The sequence below is a fragment of the Eptatretus burgeri genome, chromosome 10 (genome assembly GCF_056783735.1).
Source record: "Eptatretus burgeri isolate ZD-2024b chromosome 10, Ebu_testis_v1, whole genome shotgun sequence".
Taxonomy (NCBI): domain Eukaryota; kingdom Metazoa; phylum Chordata; class Myxini; order Myxiniformes; family Myxinidae; genus Eptatretus; species Eptatretus burgeri.
The window spans coordinates 89,632,757-89,655,596 of record NC_140970.1 but is presented as its reverse complement, the minus strand read 5'-3'; the positions used below and the strand labels follow the sequence as shown (position 1 = coordinate 89,655,596).

The 22,840-nt window shown below is 43.7% G+C and overlaps 1 protein-coding gene across 6 annotated transcripts in view; it reads left to right on the top strand.

Moving 5' to 3' along the window:
• Positions 1–22,840, top strand: part of LOC147019074 (protein kinase C iota type-like) — a 186,643-nt gene that overhangs the window by 93,052 nt on the left and 70,751 nt on the right. For 5 of the 6 annotated variants that reach the window (XR_015062626.1, XM_085899304.1, XM_085899302.1 and 2 more), the window contains 3 exons: positions 16,382–16,405; positions 18,341–18,490; positions 18,610–18,707. Coding sequence is in view for 5 of the 6 variants with exons in the window: in XM_085899304.1 (XP_085755430.1) it covers positions 16,382–16,405; positions 18,341–18,490; positions 18,610–18,707 (272 nt within the window). In the remaining variant the exon portion in view is untranslated. The remainder of the gene's footprint in view (positions 1–16,381; positions 16,406–18,340; positions 18,491–18,609; positions 18,708–22,840) is intronic. The other variant, XM_085899301.1, reaches the window with a different exon arrangement.

Sequence of the window (22,840 nt, the reverse complement as noted above, 5' to 3'; positions counted from 1 at the left end):
CTGTGCCATCTTGTTCGATTGCAGCAGGGTGATTAACTATCTTTCCTGCATCGAGTGGAATCATCTATAAAGTGCAACATTGGATTTTCCAGTGATGAAGAGAGATCTTTGATGTATATCACGAGCATAATTGAGGGAGACCACAACACTTCTATGAGGGACACGGTGTTTAGAGGTAGAGCAGCTTGGGAGAACACACGATCCAACTCAAGTGTACAGGAAATCTAGTAACCAATCCAGGAACATATCCTGGATACAAGGAGCCCATACATGTTGGCAAAGACAAAGCAGCAGCATGATGAGGAGAGGGGAATGACCTATGCAGAAGCCATACGAAGAGGAGATTAGTCTTCAAGTCTGCTGTGTTGATCAATTCCATTGTTTTGCTTAGGATGGGGGAAAAGATCAAGTAGTTTATTGGTGAGAGGGTCAGTTTTGGAACCATTTTAAAATGATTGTCATGTATATTATTTTCCATTATGCAGGCCAGTGGCCCTTAGAAAATGACCTGGAAAAAAACGGAGAAAGAGGAGTACACAGACCAGATGAGCAAGTCTCGAGTATTGAAGCACTGATATCATCAGCAGTGGATAACTAAAGAGTAGCTGGGAATTTCTCCAACTTTGTGGACAGAAGCTCACATGCTGGAAGGGTAGGATAAGCAAAGGAAGAGAGTAATTGGGGACCTTTCTGCAAAGGCAGAGTTAAGGCATTCAGCCTTAGTGTAAATATTGTCCATCTTTACTGAGTCCTTCTCGAGGGAAGGAACGGACGAGGCACCAGAAACACACCTGACAAACTGCTGGCAATTTATGTTGATTTTTTGAATGGTGAGAGAACTCTTGATCTCAGACTTCAAGTAGGTCTGATCTTTATCTTTCATATGTCTGAGATGGAAACGCAATGGTGAGCTTTATGGGGAGGTTACCATTGGTGGGGTTGGTTTTCCACGAGAAACAAGCAAGTTGCTTTCTGGCAGTTGCCTCTCTGCAGGGATCATTGCATCAGGGATGGGATGTTTAGCAGGAAGCATAAATGTGTGAAGGTATACACTGTTGAATCTATGAAGATGGCAGAGATCTAGTACAGAAAAAATAGTTGAGAGACTGTAAAATTCTTAGAGGGAGATTGGACTTCCTTGTACCTGTTGGAATGCTTCCTTGGCCTTTATTCTCCACCATGCCAAAGACAATAAAATGACATGCAGGAGCTCCAGCTTGCAGGGAAAAGCAACATTCTAGGTTTTTGCATAGCGATTCCTCCTTAATGTCATGAGGAGAAATGTGTGTGTACACTTTGTGTGGTAGAATACTGTGCATGATGGTCTTGGTGGGACTGAGGAGGAATGGAGGGCAGAAAGGGCAACACCAGGTGAAGAAAGTGTTGGATCAAACCTGTCACCAATGAGAGAGGAGCGGTCTCCATGTGGCCATTTTTCATTTTACACCGGCCTTGCCTTGCTTACAGTTTAGCCTTCCTCATCCTAAGACTGACGCTGCGTACTTCGGAAAATATTCACAGTTTCTTTGTACTGCAGACCCTTAGGGTTTTAAATATTTTACTGCTTTCATGAGTTCAAGATGAGAAGCAGCAGCTCCATCCCACCGAGGAGTCTCGTACTCCAATGGACTGCAGATGCCATGAGTCTGCAGAGCTCCTTGTAGACTAATAAACATCTCGCTTTGGAAATTCGGTCAACAATGTGGTCTGCACTCGACGGAAAATGCCTGATTGTGATGCAAAATACTGCATTGAATGCAGAGCTTTAATCAAAATAAATGCAAGAAAATTCAGAAACACGAAGATGCACTTCAGCCATCACATCCTCATACATTTCACATCACAATTCCTTCATCTATTCATTCACTGGCATTTTTATTTAACATCTCCATCTCTTCTACTTTTTTGTACATTCTATGCACTTCATTTGTTGAATTTTTATTTTTTTTGGACGTTTGTTGGTGCAGCCAACAATCAAAAAATACAGTTTATATTTTATTTTATTTTTTACGTCACATGTAGATTTTCTCTCCCCTCTATGCTCCCACTTTTCATTTTTGATGCATTGTTTGTCTTCATAAATGGAAGTGAGGGTGCTAGGAGGGCTATCAGTACACATATTGTCGGGGTTTCAGTATTTCTGAAGATGCAAAGTGAATGGTGACCATTTAAATTATTGTAAAAGGTTTGTTATATCACCCTGCAGCACATCCCAGCCTTCATATACCTTTCTCCCCTTCTGACCCTCATTCTCCTAATTTTTTTTTTATAATACAGTAATACCTCACTTGATGCTGCCCTGTAGAATGCTTATCCATTATAGAGCTCTTTGTCCTAGAGAAAATTATGAAGAAAATCCAGAACACACAGCACTCGTCGAGTAAATGTACCCGTCGCCATTGTTTGTACTGTATACACAGTTGGCTCTGAGCCAATCAGCACTGTTTGCTCTGCTTTCATTTTGCAGTAAGATGAGCCTCCTCCCACATCATCTCCCACCGCTGTCATGTAGGAAGAGTAGGAGTGGAGTAGGAGTGACAGCAATTATTATTTTTACAGCACGTGCGCTGTATACAATTGCACCAAGTTTGAAATGTCCCCGGTGTCTACCACGTCTACCACGTCTCTGGTGTCCCGGTGTCCCCCCCGTCCCCCACGTGCCTGTGACAGCCAATGACGGCCGTCCGGTAGATGCAGTGCGTAACCTAGACTGAAATGGCGACAATTGACAGAAATACCCGAGTATTTCAATGGAAATTTGTGAAACTAACGTGTTATATATGTGAAAACCATTGAATTTATTGCTTGACGGAAAAAAAGCAAGAAACGGGCCCCTCTCATGTACGAACGACCGAAAGACGTCATTTCGCTCACCATCGCATTTCGCACCGAAAGACGTCATTTCCGCCCACCATCGCATTTCGCGCCGATCGCCGAACGCTGAAAGCTAAGTTCTTCTTCTGCCATCATTCTTTTGTGGCCTCCTGCCACGCTGTATCGAACGATTTCATTCCTTCTGTTATAAATAAATGTGCTTATCACAATAATAACAAGATTTTTACATTTCAAATATTAAGTATGCTTTTTAATTTTTTTTCAACTGAAAAAGCATAAATTGCATATTTTAACATTAGTGTACTCATTTTCTTCACCTCACGCACTGTATTGAAGGATTTCACTTGTTATTGATGTGTTGACATATTTTATGTTTTTGTTAAACATACTTACTAATGTTATAATAATGAAAAATTATGCTTTTTATAAAATAACGAGCAGATAACCCAGCTCCACCGAGCTGTTGAAAGGGAATTAATTCCCAATTGAGTGTGGAATATTTTGGGAGTTTGCCAGGAATGTCCTTTGACAGCATAATGGCAGGGACCAGTATAAATTCTACGTAATATAAAATGTGACTTCATGTCCTCAATCCCTTTCTTCTTCAAGTCCTCAACCCATCACTCCTCCCAGCCTCAAGTTCTCAACTCCAAGTCTTCAAGCCCCCTCCCCACCTAAGACCCAAACCCTCTCTCCCAGCTCTCTGTACCCCCTCCCCCCACCCCAACTATCTGTCCTCTCTTTCCTCTTATTCAAGTCCTCAACTGCCTTCCCCCCTCCACCCCATGTCCACAAACTCCCTCCCAACCACAAGTCTTCAACCCCCACCCTCCCCACCCCAGGTCCACAGCTCGCCTTTTCTTCTTCAAGTCCTTAGCTCCAACCCCCCCTTTCACAACTCTGTTCCTTCACTGCTCTTCCCCCTCCCACTTCAACTTTCTGTCCTCTACTCCTCCTTTCTTCTTCAAGTCCACAACCCCTCCCCACCACAGGTCCTCAGCTCCCCCTTTATTCTTCATGTCCCCAACCCCCTTTCCCAACTCTGCATTGTCTGCTTCCCCCAACCCTGCCCCCACTCCAACTCTGTCCTCCACTCCCCCTTTCTTCTTCAAATCCCCAAGCACCCCCTCCAAACCCTGTAGCTGCCCCTTTCTTCTTCAAGACCTTAACCCCCACTCCCAACCTGAAGTCCTCAACCCTTCCCCCCCCCCCCCCAAACCCCAACATATCTTTCCCAGCTCTGTCTCTTCTCTTCCCTCCCACCCCCACCCCTTCCACTCTAACTCTGTCCTACACTCCCTCTTTCTTCTTCAAGCCCTCCCATCTCCAGATCCGTATCTCCCTCTTTTTTTTCTTCATGCCCTCCTCCCTTCCAAACGCCGAGTCTGCATAATAGTCACTAACTGTCAAGACTGCTAATGTTTCTCAGTGAAGTAAATTGACCAAAGGAAATTATTTCTTGGACAGAATTGACTGAATAATTTATGATTATATTAATGTTACTTCCAGTCGGTGTGTGAACCAATGACTCTGGCCATATACACCACCAGTGTGGGCAATAAAAATGCACACAATTCTAAATTACATGAATATCGGTATTTGTAGACCTCAGCATGTACCCAAGAGCTCTTAAATGAGCTTTCATTCAGTATTATACATGCTGTGGTTATGATGTTTACCCCGTTTAGACACAATCATGCAGCAATATTTAAATTTTATATACACTGTGGATAGATGGATATGCTTACCATCTGTATTATTACTGTACTACCAGCGCAGAACTGACTTTGATTGTGATGTTTTGTGGCATAATGTGTGTATGGTTTGTGCTGGGGGAAGGTGCAAGGGGAAGAAGGATCGGAAAGAGGATTCAAATGGAAATGGATAAAACAAAGAGGTGTTTTAAGCCCGTATGGGGTTTGAGAGGTCACGGGTGAAGGTTTTTTGGAAAGTTTGGGGAATAGAGGTTCGGGAGTGAAAGGGTTGGGGATTGAGATAGAAGGATGGATGGATGGATGGGTGTATTTATGGATTGAAAGTGGGACATCACACAGAGGGAAGAAGCCTGCTAAACCAACGCAACACATCTTCCCCATCCCCTGTTATGAAAGAATGGGACCTGATTAAGCACATTACTAATGAAATATCGAACTAAGGGTTTCTTATGTGTTGAATGTAACTCTTCGTGGTCCTTTTTCCACAACAGTATTACTGTCATGCTTTTGTGTAGACAGTCTTGAATGTTTTTCAAGGGCCAGAACATATAAATTGTTTGGTGTTCCAACTCGAGAGCAGCCCACATATAGTTGACCATGTATGGAGAAGACAGATGTCAGCCAGCAACCTTCCGTGATTGGCCTTTTGCTTTGTTGATTGACATGGCAAAACTGAGTCTAACCGGAAACTGGTCTCTTCAATTCAAATGGCAGATCAGTTGGGATGATGGGGATTCTTGGTATAAAGACATCTTTTCCTTTGGCATATCCAGTGATTATGATTCCTTTAATTACATGTGGCATCAACCATTTCACACTTAGTCTTGTTCAATGACAGAGCTTTGGAGCATCCAAATTCTGAAGCAACATTATGGAGACCAAATTTTGAGTACAGTAAGACCCTGACATTCGTGGGGGATACATTCCTGGAAAATGCCACGAATGTCAAATCCGCGAATGTCGGGCCATTGCTTCAATGGGAAAAAGGGGGTAGGTTCCCGGCGATTCGTGATTCACAAGGGAAAATTGAAAAATTTTATGAACACGAATGCACATGATTACAGTTTCATTAAAAATGCTAAACAAAAAACAACAACAGCAGGTACTGTTTCCAAATTTTATTTAAGACATGACGTAACTTTTGATGTGCTGCTGCTGCTGCTGCTGCTGCTGCTGTTGCTGATGATGATGATGATGATGATGATGATGATGATAGAATATAGTGAACTCCTCTGAAGAGGACGCAGTTGAAGGACTGATTAGTCGTGCACCGAAGGGGACGCAGGTGAGGGTGCTGATGAGTCGTGCACCTGAGGAGATGCAGTTGAGGGTGCTGAAGGTGTTGAGTTTGAGGTGGAGTGGCCGGGGCAAAAAAAATGGGTGATTGAGAGCTGTTTTTCTGAGTGCAGCAGGTTTTTGTGCAGCTATTTGTGCAGCAGCAAAACATCATCCAACCCCCTCTTGAACTGGAGGTACTGCTCCATCACTGGATTGGCATTTTGCAACTTGTCAGTGACTGCCCTCATATCCTGCAAGTTCCTCAGCCAGGAACTTGATGGTGAGATTTGGCCTCACCACCTCTTCCTCCTCTTCACTGTCCTCCTTGTAATCTCGATGATGGCATCCAAACTCCTCAGTTAGCTCCTCCCCATGTGAGGCGATGAGCTCCTCCAATTCCTCAGGCTTCATATCTTCAAACATTCCCTCCCATTTCCCGTGCCAACGTGGCAATTTTACACCTCTCTTCCGTGGTGTCAGGAAAACCTCTGAAGTTGTTGACTGCCTGTCCATAGCTTTTGCCAAGCAAGCATTTTACTTTGACTAGCGAGTCTTTGATGGTGCTGATGCAGTGTGCTGTGTTGAAGTCCTTCCAACATTTCCCGACGGTAAGTTTTGGGTCAGACTCCATAGCATCCAAGATGTAATGGAAAGTGCAGCAGGTGTAATACGTTTTGAATGTCAAACTTACCCCTTGGTCGAGTGGTTGGATCAGGGAGGTGGTGTTGGGTGGCAGGAAGATGACTTTGCCATTGGGATGGGCCACCTTCAGCACCTCGGGGTGGCCAGGAGCATTGTCAACCAGCAGGTGGACCTTGAAGGAGAGGTTCTTTTCTGACAGGTACCTCTCCACTTGAAAGACAAAGTGGTTGTGGAACCAATCCATAAAGATGGCAGCTGTTACCCATGCCTTTCTGTTGGCCCTCCAAAATATGGGCAGAGTGTGCTTGTTTTTACCATTAAGAGCACGTGGTTTTCGGGAATGGGTACATCATTGGCTTCATCATGCAGTCCCCTTTGGCAATGGTACATAGGAGAAGAGATACCCGATCCTTTGCAGTCTTCAACCCCGCTGCTGTCTCCTGTCACTTCGAGATGAAAGTTATCATGAGCATTTTCTTCCAGAACAGGCCGGTGTCGTCTGCTTAAAGACCTGTTCTGGTCCATACCCCTTCTCCTTTATGAGCTGTGTGAGTTGAACAGGGAATGTTTCAGCTGCCTCGTGGTCCGCTGGAGGCACCTGTGAGCTTCACATTGTGGAGACTGTACCATTTCTTCTGTGGTCAAACCATCTGCTGCAAGCTCGGAAGGGACTGGGGCCACTCATACTCGCGTCACTCCTACCCGCACACTTGTGTTTGCATCACGACCTGTACCAACCAGGTGATCGTACATCGCTTTTCCTTTTCACGAATCACAGGTCGACTTGGGCAGTTACGCTCAGCTGCATCTGATGCGGTAAGGTGATCCAGTTCGAACAAGGCGTACCGAGGGTGTGCCCCGGTAATTAAATCACGTGACCATTAGGTAACCAGTATTCATGAGACTGAGGACCCTAAGTCACGTGGTTGAGTTATTGGCATTCACTGTCGATTAGCGACCCGCCGTGTCATGGAGTTATCCATGTGCGACGGCCTGTGATTCCGGAGAGTCTGCTGGGAGCCAGAGGTAGTTCCCCCCTCCCCCCTCGTCCACAACAATATATATATGTATATATGTATACATATATATACATATATATTGTTGCGGCCACGGGTACCGAGACACCAGCTTCTCACTCAAGGGGATTAATCCCCGATTGTCCTCGGCAGAGCCGGACCTGGGGCCACTGCTCACAATTAATGTTGCGGTACAGTGGGTTGTTTTAGAACCACGAACACCACTCAGTCAACCACGAGTTCCAGTGTCCACCGTCTAATTATTCCGTTTAACTAGAGGTCACGTGGTTACCTGAGTGGGGAGTGCGCCCTCGGCAAAGCACCAATGTTATCTTGATTAGATTTTAATTAGGGCGGCCGAGCATTTTAACCGCTGGTGCGTGCCGACGATTTTTGGTCAAATCTGTGGTAATTACCTCCCAGTCTATCTTGGTTCGAACAATGCTCGACCAATAGAAGGAAAGGACAAACACGGACAGGTTGGAAATTGACAAATAATTTATTAATAGTAAAATAAATAAATTAAAACAACCTTTTATTTGCTGAGGTCAATAAAGAATGAATTTCAAAGCAAAATCAATCAAAATGCCAGGAAAGAGACAAAGAGCAGATGCTTATTGGGGGTTGACCACCTTATAGCTAAACACAGACCAGGGTACCCAACGGATCTTTCAGGGGGAGGGGAAGGGAAAATAATCGTCTCGCTCACCTGAAAGTCGTCCGTGAAGCAAAAACGTCCTGAAATGCGTGCGTGCGTGTCACGTTCGTCACCGGCACCCAGCTTTGCAGTGCACCCTCTCGTGGGGCAGCCTTGAATGCCAGTCGAAGTCTGGAGGGCACCAAGATCGTCCGTCGCGGGTTTAGACCCTGGTGTTGTTGGTGACCGACCCGTGCCTCACTTGTTGGCGGCGCTGCTCACACCCACACGCGCACCACACGCTTGCTTGCCGAAGAACTGTGAAGGACGAATTGTCTCGTTGGCGCTGGTCAGACACCCACATGTGCACCACACGCTCGCTTGCCCAAGCACTGGGAAGGACGAATTGTTTCGTCGGCGCTGGTCAGACACCCGCTTCTTGCTCGCTTCTCTTGCCCTTTGCTTTTTCTTCTCACGCTTTTCTCTTTACACTTTTTCTCTCCTCACGCTTTTCTTTTCTCATGATTTTCTCTTCTCATGCTTTTCTCTTCACGCTTTTCCCTCCTTACGCTTTTCTCCTTACGCTTTTTTCTCCTCACGCTTTTCTCTTCTCATGCTTTTCTCTTCATGCTTTTCCCTCCTCACGCTTTTCTCTCCTCGCGCTTTTCTCTCCTCGCGCTTTTCTCTCCTCGCGCTTTTCTCTCCTCGTGCTTTTCTCTCCTCGCGCTTTTCTCTCCTCACGCTTTTCTCTCCTCGCGCTTTTCTCTCCTCGCGCTTTTCTCTGCTGAATGTACCTCTCGCTCGTTTTTATATCCCCGGGCCGTCTCCACGAGGTGCCGTCCACCCCAAGCTCACCCCACCCCACTGGCGCACGGTTACCTCACGAAAGAGACTGAGCTCACGAAAGATTGCCGCTGAGGAAGAATGGAGGTGGACTTCAGAGCTCGTGAAAGAAATGTGTGTAAACGTGTCTGTCGTAAAGAAAAAGCTTCCCATAAGAGAGGGGATCTATCCTTTTCCCTTCTCAGCGCATCACATTTAAGATCCCATTCGACATTGGGATGGGGCTAATCTGAACATGCATTTAAGGAAATAACTGTCTGAGGACCTGGATGTGTGGATGTATTCATCAGACTGGATTCTGAAATCCGTAACTATATATATATATATATATATATATATATATATATATATATATATATATATATATATATATATATATATATATATATATATAATGTTAGGGAATTTTAGCAAATTGTATTGACCATCTGTGAAAAAATTGCGTACCAAAAAATTTCTTCACTAACGTATTCATCTAGGTGTCTACTAGCACCTATCAATTAGTGCAGTGGTTTTCAAACTTTTTTTAGTTGCGACCCAATTTCAGAACCTCTCTACATCGCACGACCCAAAAGATTCAAAACCCAATTCATAATATACAAGATAAGATTTCGTATGACACAAGAACATTTACTGTTTACTTTATTCACCATCGTCATGTTTTCATAGACGAGTAAACGGAGAATAGCCGACAGTATCCAAATAGTAGAGTTGAATGTTTCAGACGTTTAGTCCGAATGACATTTAGATATATCAGTGAGAAGGATGAGCCTGTTTTTCAGAAACCAACTTCTCTATTCGTGGAGAAGTAGATGACAATGCCAGGATCATATCATGCTCCATTTCTAGGCGATTTCTGTACTTTGTTTTAATCACCACCATGGTGGAGAACGACTGCTCACAAAAGTATGATGAAGGATATGGCATGAGAACCTTAATGGCGCGCCGTGACAAGGTCAGGTACGATGGCAGCATTTTGCACCAGAATGCACCTGAATCCTGCTGGAGCTGTACAAGCTCTTCCTGTGCTGTATCATCTTCATCAGCAATCAAGTCCAGTGGAGCCGTGAAAGGGTCCCGAACCACAGAAAAGGACTACACATCTAGCTCAGCGAAATAGTGCTCGAACTGTTCAATGAGCGACCAAAGTTGACGTGCTATCTCCCCAGAAAGACTGTCGAGCTCAGTATCATCGTAATGACAGGTCGTTAGATGCTCCACCAGATGGGGGAAAAGGCTGAAGCGCTTAACAGCTGCTTTGTCTGCCAGTAATTTTAGAGTCGCCAGAAATCCATTCATTTTGTCGTGAAAAATCATGAGGTTGGCGTCTTTGCCTTGGAGGGAGCAGTTGAGGACATTGAGATGTTCAAAGATGTCAATGAAATAGCACAGTTCTGACAGCCAAGAGTCCGACTCAAGCAACGCTACCATGCCATTTTCCCTTGTGTGCGTAGGAACTCCTTCAGTTCATCTCTGAGCTCGTAAACACGCAGAAGAAGGTTTCCTTGAGATAACCATCTGACTTGAGTGTAGAATAGTAAATTCTTATGGTCGGCGTCCATCTCCTGGCAGAATAGCCTGAATAACCTAATGTTGAGGGCGCTCGATTTGATGTGATTTACCATTTTTACGACTTCTGAGAACACGCTCTGCAAGGTTTCTGGCAAAGTACGAGACGCGAGCACTTCTCGGTGAATCATGCATTGTACTGTGGAGGTCTGAGGAGCCACCTCAAGCAATTTAGCCTTGAATCCAGAACGCACTCCTCACATTGCTGGCGCGCCGTCTGTTGTAGAACCGAGCAACTTTCCGAAGTCCAGATCATGGTCACAATAAAACTGCTCTACTTACCCAAAAATGTCCTTGCCTTTGGTGGTGGTCTCCAATGGTTTGATGAGCAGAGGCTCATCGACAAAGTTATCAGCCTTGATGAAGTGGACCCAGATGATGAGTTGCGCGTACGATGCGATATCAGTGGACTCGTCCAACTGTATGGCGTGCCATGGCAATTCCTTGATCTTCTGTACGACCTGAGCCGTTACATCCAGACTCATATCATCAATTCTGCGTTGGAAGGTGTACCCTCTCTGTCAAGACGCGTATTCTTGAGTGCATGAAGTTTCCTCTCAAAGAACGCTCTCGCCTTATCCTGATAAGGTGCATGTTTTGTAGTCAAATGCTTCTGCAACTTATTTTGTTTCATAGACTCCGTAGAAAGCACTTCGAAACAAATCACACACTGAGGCCTCTGTGCCCTAGTTTTATCCACCACGTAGTAAAATCCGAGGTCCAGAAATTTATCCTGGTAAGAGTGTTCTCGAGATTTACTGATTTGCGGTGCTGCCATCACAAATAAGGTCTCGAGTCGTACGTGGAGAAGTGAATAGACGTTAATGAGAGTCAGAGTCTGAGTCTGAGAGGCCGTGGATCAAACCACTAATTTCACGCCAAAATGAACCGCCCTTCAGCGAGCCCGCACATCGGCTGGATCCCATTCCAAGCGTCATGTTGCGCCGGTTCCCATACTTTGAATGAACCGTTTATATTACATCCCGTAAAAGCGAACAACGATCGAAAATAGACAATTTTTTTTCACTGCAATCGGACGCCCACGACCCCACAAAATTTGCTCGACAACCCCACTTGGGGTCGCGCCCCCGGGTTTGACAAACCAAGAATTGGTGCAAACCCAAATCCCTGTGGAAAATTCTGGGGAACCAATCAAAGTTCGGGTGCTCAGAGGGCCTGCGCGAAAAAATCGGAAAAATTAACTTTTGCCAATATTGACTTGTGGGATGTCTAACTAGGGTTTTTTTGGGTGCTGAATTGATTCCAACCATTAGATTTGAGGAAAAATGAATCCCTGGCCGTAAAATATTGATATGATATATTTTTAGATATCTCAGACTGTGTTTTGCGGTAATTTGGCTCAATTGATTCAGATTGTTCAAATTGTGCTGAAACCAACATACAACATTTTTGAAACCACTGCTATATTGTTGGTTATACTTGTGCTCATGCTCATCTCATCTCAGCTGCATCATTGGAATGCTCAATACCTTCGCAGCAGCGGACCACAATCAGTACGCAAAGGGAGCAAGGCTGTATGTACAGCTGATGCATCAGCGACAGGAGAGTCCCATGTTCCAGGAAACTCTATCCAAGTTCACTTTGTACGGCAACCATGTAGTTAGGTTCTCAGACCATGAATGGTCCGGCACATGGACCGACATCACGATAGAAACCACACTCATGCGTGAGGCAAAATCCTCCAATGGTCTAAACAGAGGCCGCTTTTGGAATGAGTCTTCTCATAAGTCTTGGGTTCAGACTCTGATCCTCTTCTCATTCATTCACCAAGAGCTAGAAAGAAGCATGGTCAAATGTGGGGTACCTGTCCACACCGACGTTAAAAGAGCCCAAATGAAGAGAGATAACGATGCTGTCAACACCATAGTTGGGTGGTTGGAGGAAGTCAACCCTTTTGATGCGATACGGGACAAGAAGACTCTGGTGTCCTTCTCAACTGGGTTCAGCAGCACTCCCGAAGACAAAGTCAATGCTTATCAAGCAGAAGAAGTTGGCAGAGCCATACAGGCTAATATGGATGGGAAAACTGTTGTGGATGCAACGGTAACCAAACACAAGGTCAAATCACTTGCATGCCTCAGATCTGGACCCAAAGTCAATGGCGAGAAGCTGGTCATTGACTCACTGAAGCTATTCAACCGCCTCATTGTCATCAGTGATCGTGAAGTCAAGACCAAAGAAGCTCTGCGCTTTGAGTTGACGCCAAAACCGATGTCCCTGTTTGACAAAAATCAAAAGTTGCGAAAGCCAGACAAGGCTGCCCTAGCAAGGTCCCTGAAGGCATATGTGGCACCTGTCGAACAACCCCCCTGCACAAGCCTTGTGGTTGATGGTGGGTGGCTCTTGCACAATGTCAAGTGGGTGGCTAACCTTACTTGGAGGGATGTTGCCGAGAGCTACCTCCGGTTTGTGATGTCCATGGGGAGCCATCGCCTCCGGATAATGGTGGTCTTTGACGGATATGGCAGCTCAACCAAGGACCATGACCACTTGAGACGAACAAAGAATGCATGCTGTGACATTCAGATTTGTCTGGATCTCAAAATCATCATTGCAAGAGAAAAGTTCCTCGATAACAAGAACAACAAAGCCCAGCTCGTTCTGCTCCTTGCTGAGACATTTAGTAGGAATGGAATCGGTGTACAGCAATGCTCCAATGATGCTGACACCTCCATCGTCCGGGCAGCTTGAGATGAGGCAAGAGAGTCCCCTGTCGAGGTGAGGGCTGAGGACACAGACGTCCTGGTTATGCTGAATCTTCATGTTGCAGACCATCCGATCTTCCTCACGACAGCCAAGGAAACATCTTATGATGTCGGAAAGATCTAGGAGGCCCTCCCAGAGATATACTGGAGGTATCTCATCTTCTTGCACAGCTTCTCTGGCTGCGATACAGTGTCTGCAATTTTTGGGTTTAGCAAAACAACTTTGCTAAAGGGGCTGTCACACCTTGACGTTTTAGCCAGCGTATGGCAAGGTATCAAAATGTATGTAAAACGCTGGCGTACGCTGAACTATTGATGTTTTTTTAAGTTTTTGGCGTATAATAACATGTTGGACGTATGCATAACGTATTAGTAACGTACACAGAACGTTTCAATCACATATAGATAACTTATACCAACGAATGCTGAGCGTGTTGTCGGCGTTCACAACCTATGCCCAACGATAGTCTAACTTGTGCATAGCGCGGCAGCGTATCGCCGACGATCATGTGGCGTAGGCTATTCATAGGCTACAGCTCGACGATTCAAATCATAACCGCACTCGACATCGAAGTGTGAAGCCGCTGTCACACCTTGACGTTTTAGCCAGCATATGCCTGACGTATGCAAAATTTGGCTAAAGCGCTGGCACACGTCGAATACGTTATGGGTAAGTTTTGTATACGTTAAGGGCACGCTGGCAGACATCGTAGTACGCTGGCATACGTCGTCATACGCCGAGTACGTCAAGAAATTTTCAGCATGTTGAAAATTTCTCGGCATATGACACGTTCGCATACGCTGGCATAAGTTGTAGGCACGTTACGCGATCGTTGACACACGTCGACACACGTTACTTGTACGTTACTCATAAGTCGAAACACGTCGACGTAATGGTTAGCGTCAGTGTTCCAGACTCCCTGGTTTTTTTTTTTTTTCTTTCTTCGGTATGACGGTGATGTTGACACTTCGATTTCTAGTAACCATTATTACCTTGACGTGTTTCGACTTGTGAGTAACTTACAAGTAAGGTGTGTCAACGATCGCGTAACGTGCCTACAACACGTTACTCATAGGTTAGAAATAAGTTTCGGGTACGCTAAACATTACCTCGACGTGTTTCGACTTGTGAGTAACTTACAAGTAACGTGTATCTGTGTGTCAACGATCGCGTATCGTGCCTACAACTTATGGCCAAGCGTATGCGGAACGTGTGAGTCATACGCTGGCATACGTCGAAAAATTTCAAGCATGGAAAATTTGTCTAACACCTCGGCATACTACGACGTATGCCAGCGTACTACGAACAAAAGCCAGTGTACTACGACTTATGCCAGCATGCTCTTAACGTATACAAACTTACCCATAACGTATTCGATGTGTGCCAGCATTTTAGCCAAATTTTGCATACGTCAGGCATACGCTGGCTAAATCGTCAACGTGTGACAGGGCCTTAAGCAAGCTCTGCAAGACGGATGAAGCAGAGAGGGCAATGGACGTGTTTATGGACATCCAAGCTGAGAAAGGTGATATCATTAAAGCAGGCTGTGATCTTTTCATGCTCATGTTCCATGGGAAATCCTCCAAAGACTTGGAAGACTTGAGATTCGACATCTTCAGCAAGCGAGCTGCTACTGGGAGCATAAAACCTGAGAAACTCCCCCCCGACAACAGGAGCTGCAGCACATCACTCTCTCCGAGCTTACCTCCAGACTAGAGACTGCCTGATGCTGCAAAGTCCATCGTTGGATGCCTGGGACTATGGATGGCAACTCACTGAGCAATGATATGCACCAGTCCCTTCTACAGACCCCATTGCACCAGACTATCTCCTGACGTTTGCCAGCTGCAACTGTGCGGGGGACTCCAGCTCACTCAGGTGCTGCTGTAAAAAGCAAGGAGTCAAGTGTATTTCTGCTTGCGGCATCTGTCATGGTAACTCTTGCCTGAACATAAACCAGCTGGATGACAAGAGGAGTGAGGAAGATACTGGGGAGTTTGATGAATAAGGTTGTAAAAGCTGATTAAGCAACATTTCCATTGAGCACAATTCTGTTAAAAAATGTCAATAAAATACATTTTATATGATCAAGGAGTGTTTCTTTCTCAAAAATAATGGTTGGAATCAATTCAGCACCCCAAAAAACCCCTAGTTAGACATCCCACAAGTCAATATTGGCAAAAGTTAATTTTCCGATTTTTTTCGCGCAGGCCCTCTGAGCACCCGAACTTTGATTACCTCCCCAGAATTTTCCACAAGGATTTGGGTTTGCACTAATTGATAGGTGTTAGTAGACACCTAGATGAATACGTTAGTGAATAAATTTTTTGGTAAGCAATTTTTTCACAGATGGTTAATACAATTTGCTAAAATTCCCTAACTATATATATATATATATATATATATATATATATATATATATATATATATATATATATATATATATATATATATATATATATATATATATATATATATATATATATATATATATATATATATATAGTGGATCTACCCTCAGAGATGTCGACAGGTGGTGCCTCGGTGTGTTTATAAGTTATGAAATGTGAGAAAATGACAGTTTAAAACCCCTCGTATGGTGCATCATGGTTCAAAAAAAAATGATGTTTTAAAGTTTCTTTGCGATTAACCTTGGGAGCTCAGAGGAGTAGGGTCACAAACAAACATCTCTTTCGCTTTTATAAAGAAGATTACTGATATTATCAACACCCCAATTAAGCCCTCAAATACCACTCAAGAGTCAGAAATAACAGTTGGGAATGCATCTCCATATAAACAATGGTATAATTACCCCTTTTAGTGCATTTTCGATATGTGCTCTTCTTCAGGAGCGTACCCTGAGCACTAAGCGGTGTATTACTGTATTTGCTTTTCCCAAAATCTGAGGCAAACACTGGCAAAGTTGTTCCCTTCTGTTTAATGCCTTCACATTGTGGAATCGAGAAAAAGGTGTTTTGAAACTACACACTTTGTGTTACTGTGTAAAAAACCCATTTTATAAGCACTCATGAGGATCCTCGTGCTCCATACCTTAATCCATGTGCCATTACCATTACCCATCATTACTCATGCTTTCCCTCTGCCATCCCATTCTACAGCTGGATTCTGGAGACAGTCTTCAGGTGAGATAGCTATCATGTGTGCCATTTGATATGCTATTTGAGGGTTGATCAGATGGTGATAACGTTAATGGGGAATCTATTTACTACATACACAAATAAGGTGTTATATATTTTGCCTCAGCAAGCCAAACTGCCCCCCTGCTCCCCATTCTAAGTGCATATTCAGTGCCATCAGAAAGTATTCACACCCCTTGACTTTTATCACATTTTGATGTGTTACAGCCTGAATTAAAAATAGGTGATATTTAAATTTTTTTTGTCACCGATCTACACATAGTACCCCATAATGACGAAGTGAAGACATGTTTTAAGAAATATTTACAAATTAATCAAGAATGAAAAGCTCAAATGTCTTGCGTCCAGAAGTATAATCATAATAAATAGATGTTCTCCAACTACAGTGAACAACGAAAAGTGAAATAAAGCTATGACTGCAATAAAAATGATTACATGTGTATTTATTATTTTCCTCCCAATATGTCTGCATTGTTTACCTTTTTCTGAACAACTCTTTGGCAAGGATTATTTTATTAGACCTACTTGAGGTTTGCACAGGAGTATTTGAAGCAAACACGTTCTTTTTTTCATCATTGTTCATCTTTAAGGTTGCACCACATCATGGTCATTGAGGTTATAAACTATTGACCTCTTTGCCGATATTAGCTTATACTGAACATGTCGCCATTTTGCATTTGCACACTAATCCGCAAAGGAGACATTTGTGGTTAAAAGGTTGCCTTATCATGGGAACCATGATCAGCCATTGGAAAAACCACATGTGGCCCAAAATGATCACTGTGACCTGTGATTAAATATATATTTTTTTAATGCCAACATTAGTTAAACAATTGCAAAGGCTACCATGTAAATAAATAAAAGCAGGGTCAGAAGAAAGCAATATAAAAATACAAGTCCTGCTCCCCCTCTTGAAGCACTTGATCATTGCAGCATTTATTTTTGGAAGGGCGGAGAGGTGGAGAGGGTTGTTTGTTCAATTATTGCCTGTTAAAAGCGATCACATGTTAAGTTTTATTCATTTATTTATTTAAATCCTTGATAATTACTTTTCATCAAACGATTTGGCCATCTATCCAATGCCTTCCACAATTAGGCAATTTTAAACATGGATGGCCTCTTTGACATTCCCATTTGAGCATGTAGGTCATGATACCAGGATCGCTCAGGGTTAAAATCCCAGGTACCACATTGATTTGTCTGTTGATCTCCTTGACCTGTACGTAATGTATGTACAAGCTCCACCGTGAGTCTTAAAAATTTGTGGAAAAAAGAAAAACTTGTGAGAGGAAACTTTCAGCTGATAATGACGACTTGTAATAGATAAAAGTCAATGATAACAATAAGTACAGTTTTTATTTTCCCTCATTTACCAACTTTAAAGTCAAAAGCATCATCATGTGATTTATTATTGTGGAAGCATAAATTTGGGTGCTATAACTAGCCAAATAGTTTGGTGGTGTATGATTTGGTACCGTAGTGTTTTTGATTCTTCAAAAATTTCAATTCCATTAGCATTGAATTCAACTTTGCTTTAGGCACAAGTCCAAAAGTGTCAAAGCTTCGCTAATTTATATGGTTCTCTGACTCACCAGTTTGCTATTCGAAACATAGTGACCAGTCAACGCGACAAACCTGAAACCAAATGATCTCCACCTTTCCTTTTCAGTTTGTTTCCCCTTCAGATTGCTCTGACTTGTTACTGCATTGAATTTATTTCAGTTGTTTTGATTTTTATGGCAAAATAATTCTATAATTTTGTAGCATTGCATGCAATTGAAATGCAAAAATGAAGGGTGAAATGGCTTAATCAATTTACTGATTGTGCCTTTTTTTTCAAACAGTCCTTCGTCGTCGTCGTCAAATAATTTTTGGCCTTGTAACCTCCTGCCCTGGTGCTATCCATTTCCTCTCCATTAGTTGCAACCAGCACTGGGCCTGCGGGACTTCGAACTAGTCAGGGTGATTGGACGAGGCAGCTATGCCAAAGTATTACTCGTTCGATTCCGGCAGAGTGAACGCCTCTATGCTATGAAGGTCATCAAGAAAGAACTGGTCAATGATGAGGAGGTGAGAGCATTTTGTTTGCTTGGTGATGAAACTTGTGAACAATATCTTATGATTACAAGGATGCCATTGTAATCCCATCGCTTTTAAAAAAAATGTTTCTCCAATGTCACTGCACGCAGGATATAGATTGGGTGCAGACAGAGAAACACGTCTTTGAACAAGCCTCAAACCATCCATTCCTTGTCGGCCTGCACTCTTGTTTCCAGACGGAGAGCCGGTAAGGAGAAGAGGGAAGAATGTAACATGCGGAGGAAAGTCAAAACGGGAAAGATCAAGGCTTTTGGAAATTGGAATATCGTGTGTTGTCGAGACAGACAGTAGACAATAAACGTGATCAATTGTTTAATAATACCCATCACATTGTTGACATGCAAAGTGGCTGCCCATATGTATGTACGCATGTATATGTATATCGGATGGGGCAAAGAAACCGGAGATTAAAAAAACTCAGTAATTAAATAAACATTTTGTCATGACCAAAAAGTTCATTGTAACCATTGACTCACTGACTTGCTGACTCACTGACTGATATTAAAGATTGGTATCTTCCGGGTGATGTCGAAATCTAAAATTTTGTGCGCCGATGGACATCGAAGCCAATACACTGGGAAAATTTACAGCAATGTCAGAAAACATTTGTAAATGAAAATATAAATATATGAAAAACATGGAGGTGAGCAACCTAAGACAATGGGGAAGCACAGTAATTTTGTACGCCCACGGACATCAAAGCCAATACACTAGAAAAATAAAATCACAGAACTGTTGGAAAGCATCCGTAAATGAAAATATAAATAAATGGAAAAAGAAAAAGAAAAAAATAAATGCAGATGAGCGACCCGAGACAATGGGGAAGCATGGTAATTTTGCGTGCTTTTGAACATCAAAGACAATACACCAGGAAAATCACAACAATTGGAAAGCATCTGTAAATGAAAATATAAATAAATGAAAATAAATAAATGAAAAATCAAATGCAGGTGTGCGAACCAAGACAATGATGAAGCACGGTTCGTTATTGCTTACAATGTGTAAACATACCCCACGAGTCTAATAAATAAAGCTCATTCTAACCATTGACTCAATGACTGATATTAAAGATTGATACCTTCCAGGTGATATAGAAGGTTGAAAGTTTGCATGCAGATGGACATCGAAGCTGATACACCAGGGGAAACAATCACAGAACTGTCAGAAAGTAACCATAAATGAAAATATAAATAAATGAAAAATCAAATGCAGATGTGCAACCGGAGTCAATGGGGAAGCACAGTTTGTTTTTGCTTACAATGTGTAAACATACCCCACTAATATACATATGTCCAATGGAGATCGGGGGAGTGCTCGTCCCACTTCACATGTTTCGATTTACCTGCCAATCACATCACATGCCTTCTGGTTGAATGGTTTGCATTAGCAGGAACAATCGTCTGGGTGGCAGACGAATGGTGGTTGTTTGCAGATTATGCGGTCTTACCGTGTGAGACTTAATCCGTGGCAATGCTCACCATAACAGTTAAGCCTGGTGTTGGCTTATCGGTTACGGTGGTGGTTTGGGATCCTATGGTCCTGAGTTCGAGCCCCGTTGGCCACTGAATTAACACCAGGGAGTTGACTCAGCCTGTCATCCTTCCGAGTTCCGCAAAATGAGCACCAGTATTTGGTGACGTTTTTGTGCAGGACGATGTCCGACTGAGATTGGGGGTGTGCTCATCACACTCCAGATGTTTATATATATATATATATATATATATATATATATATATATATATATATATATATATATATATATATATATATATATATATATATACATATATATATATATATATATATATTGTTGCGGTCCGGGGTCGGTGGCAAGAACGACCACTAGGTGGGGGAGGTTGCGTCGTCTCCCACCAAACTCCCTGGAATTATAGGCCGTCGCTCGGATAACTCCGCAAGCCAGCGGGTCGTTTAACCGGCCGTGGAACGCCAGTATCTCGACCGCGTGGCATAGGGTTATTTTGTCTCGATCCAATGTACCTAAGTAACCACGCAGTCTCGGCTACCGGGGATCCATGCCCTCGGAACGCCTGGCCGAACCGGATTCACTCTACCGGCAGCGGTAAAATTACACCTACCGACTACCACTCTGCCACCCACCTTTCCGGCTCAGATGCAGTCGAGTGGGCCTGCCCAGGATGTCCCGGCTACAATTGTCCGATTACCGCGGATAAAACCCCGCCTAAACTCGTATGGACCAATTCAAGAAACTTCAATTCAAGAACTAAACTGGACCAATTCAAGAAAGGACAGAAACGAACTGGGGACATTTCTACAATTGTTTATTTACAATAAAAAGACACATGGAAGACTTAACGTGGATATGCAAGTAATATTTACAATGATCAAAAACAAACACTTAAACAGTTTCCACTTATAAGACAGGCCCACATGCACACACACACAAATGAAAATAAACCCAGAGTTCGTTATTGGACCCTCGCAGCCGAGGAGAGAGATGGGCTGGGGGTCAGAGTCCAGCTGGGTACCTGACCATCAGAGGAAGGTTGTGCTCCATGGTGCGGCACCTGACAATGGTCGTTGGTTTCGTCCCCAATCGCACGTGTGGGACTCGTGGTTCGTGGCGGAGCTCGGGTGGTGAATAGCGGGGTCCATGGAGGGGGGTCAGGGTCGCTCTTTCCTTTCCTTGTAGAGGGCCAGTAGGGACACGTTCGCCGCCTTCACGACCTTCTGCTCAACCCTCCGCTTCAAAAAAATTTCACGCTCAACAACAACCCTCAGAGCCCTATCCAAAACCTTGTCAGAAACCCGTGGAGAACTTCCTCCAAGACCCTTCTTCCTCATTTGACTCAACCACCACAACCCTGTAAAAAAACCTCAGAACAACCTTCGTAACAACCCCCTGCCTCAGAGAGTCCTCGGGAATTTATGAACCTCCCTCACGGGGCAGGGCTCACTCGAACAGATGTCACTCCCTGCCCTGATTGGACAGGCTCCTATGGGTTCACCCTTTCTGGGCAGGGTTTCGGCCCCTGCGGGAAACCCCACCCACTCTTCCACGCGGGTTCATACTTATCGAGCAACAGTATCAATGTTGAGGAAGCCGAGAAACTGGAACCGCGAGATCCCGCCTCGGCACCTGAGGGTGGAGAGGCAGCCGGTTGGCGGTGGATCGTGACGGGGGATGGGATGGTTGTTAGATGGCTTGTTAGATGTAATAACCTAACTAAAATAAATCGCAACGCACGCCTTTGATTCTCCCATTAGACAAAAAGAAGGGGATCTAACTACACACATACTTAACGACATAACTGACTTTTGGGACATCTAAATGTTGAATGCATATGGTTTCCAGATCCACAACTATATATATACTAGCGATACCCGTGCACATGCACGGGATAGCAGTACAACATAGCTGGTAGCAGACGACAGACCGTACACGGGGAATGACAAAAATACACATTGTACAAAATGCAAGTGGTACTATGGAACGCCAAGACTTCCCAAACATTGTTGGCATGTCCGCTAAGTGCCACAGCAGTTTCATAGGGATCGTGTGACGGCGAGCCAAGTTTTTAGTGTGCAAGCTTGGTATTATAATAGAGATATACACACACACACACACACACACACACACACACACACACACACACACACACACACACACACACACACACACACACACACACACACACACACACACACACACCCACACACGAAGGTGGTCCAAATTTGACCTGGAGCTTTGATTACAAAAGGCAAAGTAATATTTCTGGAGGAAATTTGCTTTTGTCGTGTTGGTAACCAATTCCCATCATCACGTTTCTTAATGCATGTGCTGAAATGGAGATGGTGCCAAGTGTGATAAATAAGGTGGAAAAGCAAATAATTATAACATTTCTGGTCAATGAAATAATCCAGCCCATTAAAATTTACAAACAGTTGTTAACAAAAGTGCAGGTCATAATTTGAACCACCAACATGCAGTACATCTTCTTGTGACCATTTGTGGGAAAGGTGGAAAAGTCTTACCTTGAATTAATTTTCTTTCTCTTACTCCCCCCCTTTCTCCCCCTCCCCTTTCTCCCCCCCTCCTTTCTCCTCCCCCCCCCCTCTCTCTCTCTCTGTCTCTGTCTCTTTCTCTGTCTCTTTCTCTGTCTCTTTCTCTTTCTCTTTCTCTTTCTCTTTCTCTTTCTCTTTCTCTTTCTCTTTCTCTTTCTCTTTCTCTTTCTCTTTCTCTGTCTCTTTCTCTGTCTCTTTCTCTGTCTCTTTCTCTGTCTCTTTCTCTGTCTCTGTCTCTTTCTCTTTCTCTGTCTCTTTCTCTGTCACTTTCTCTGT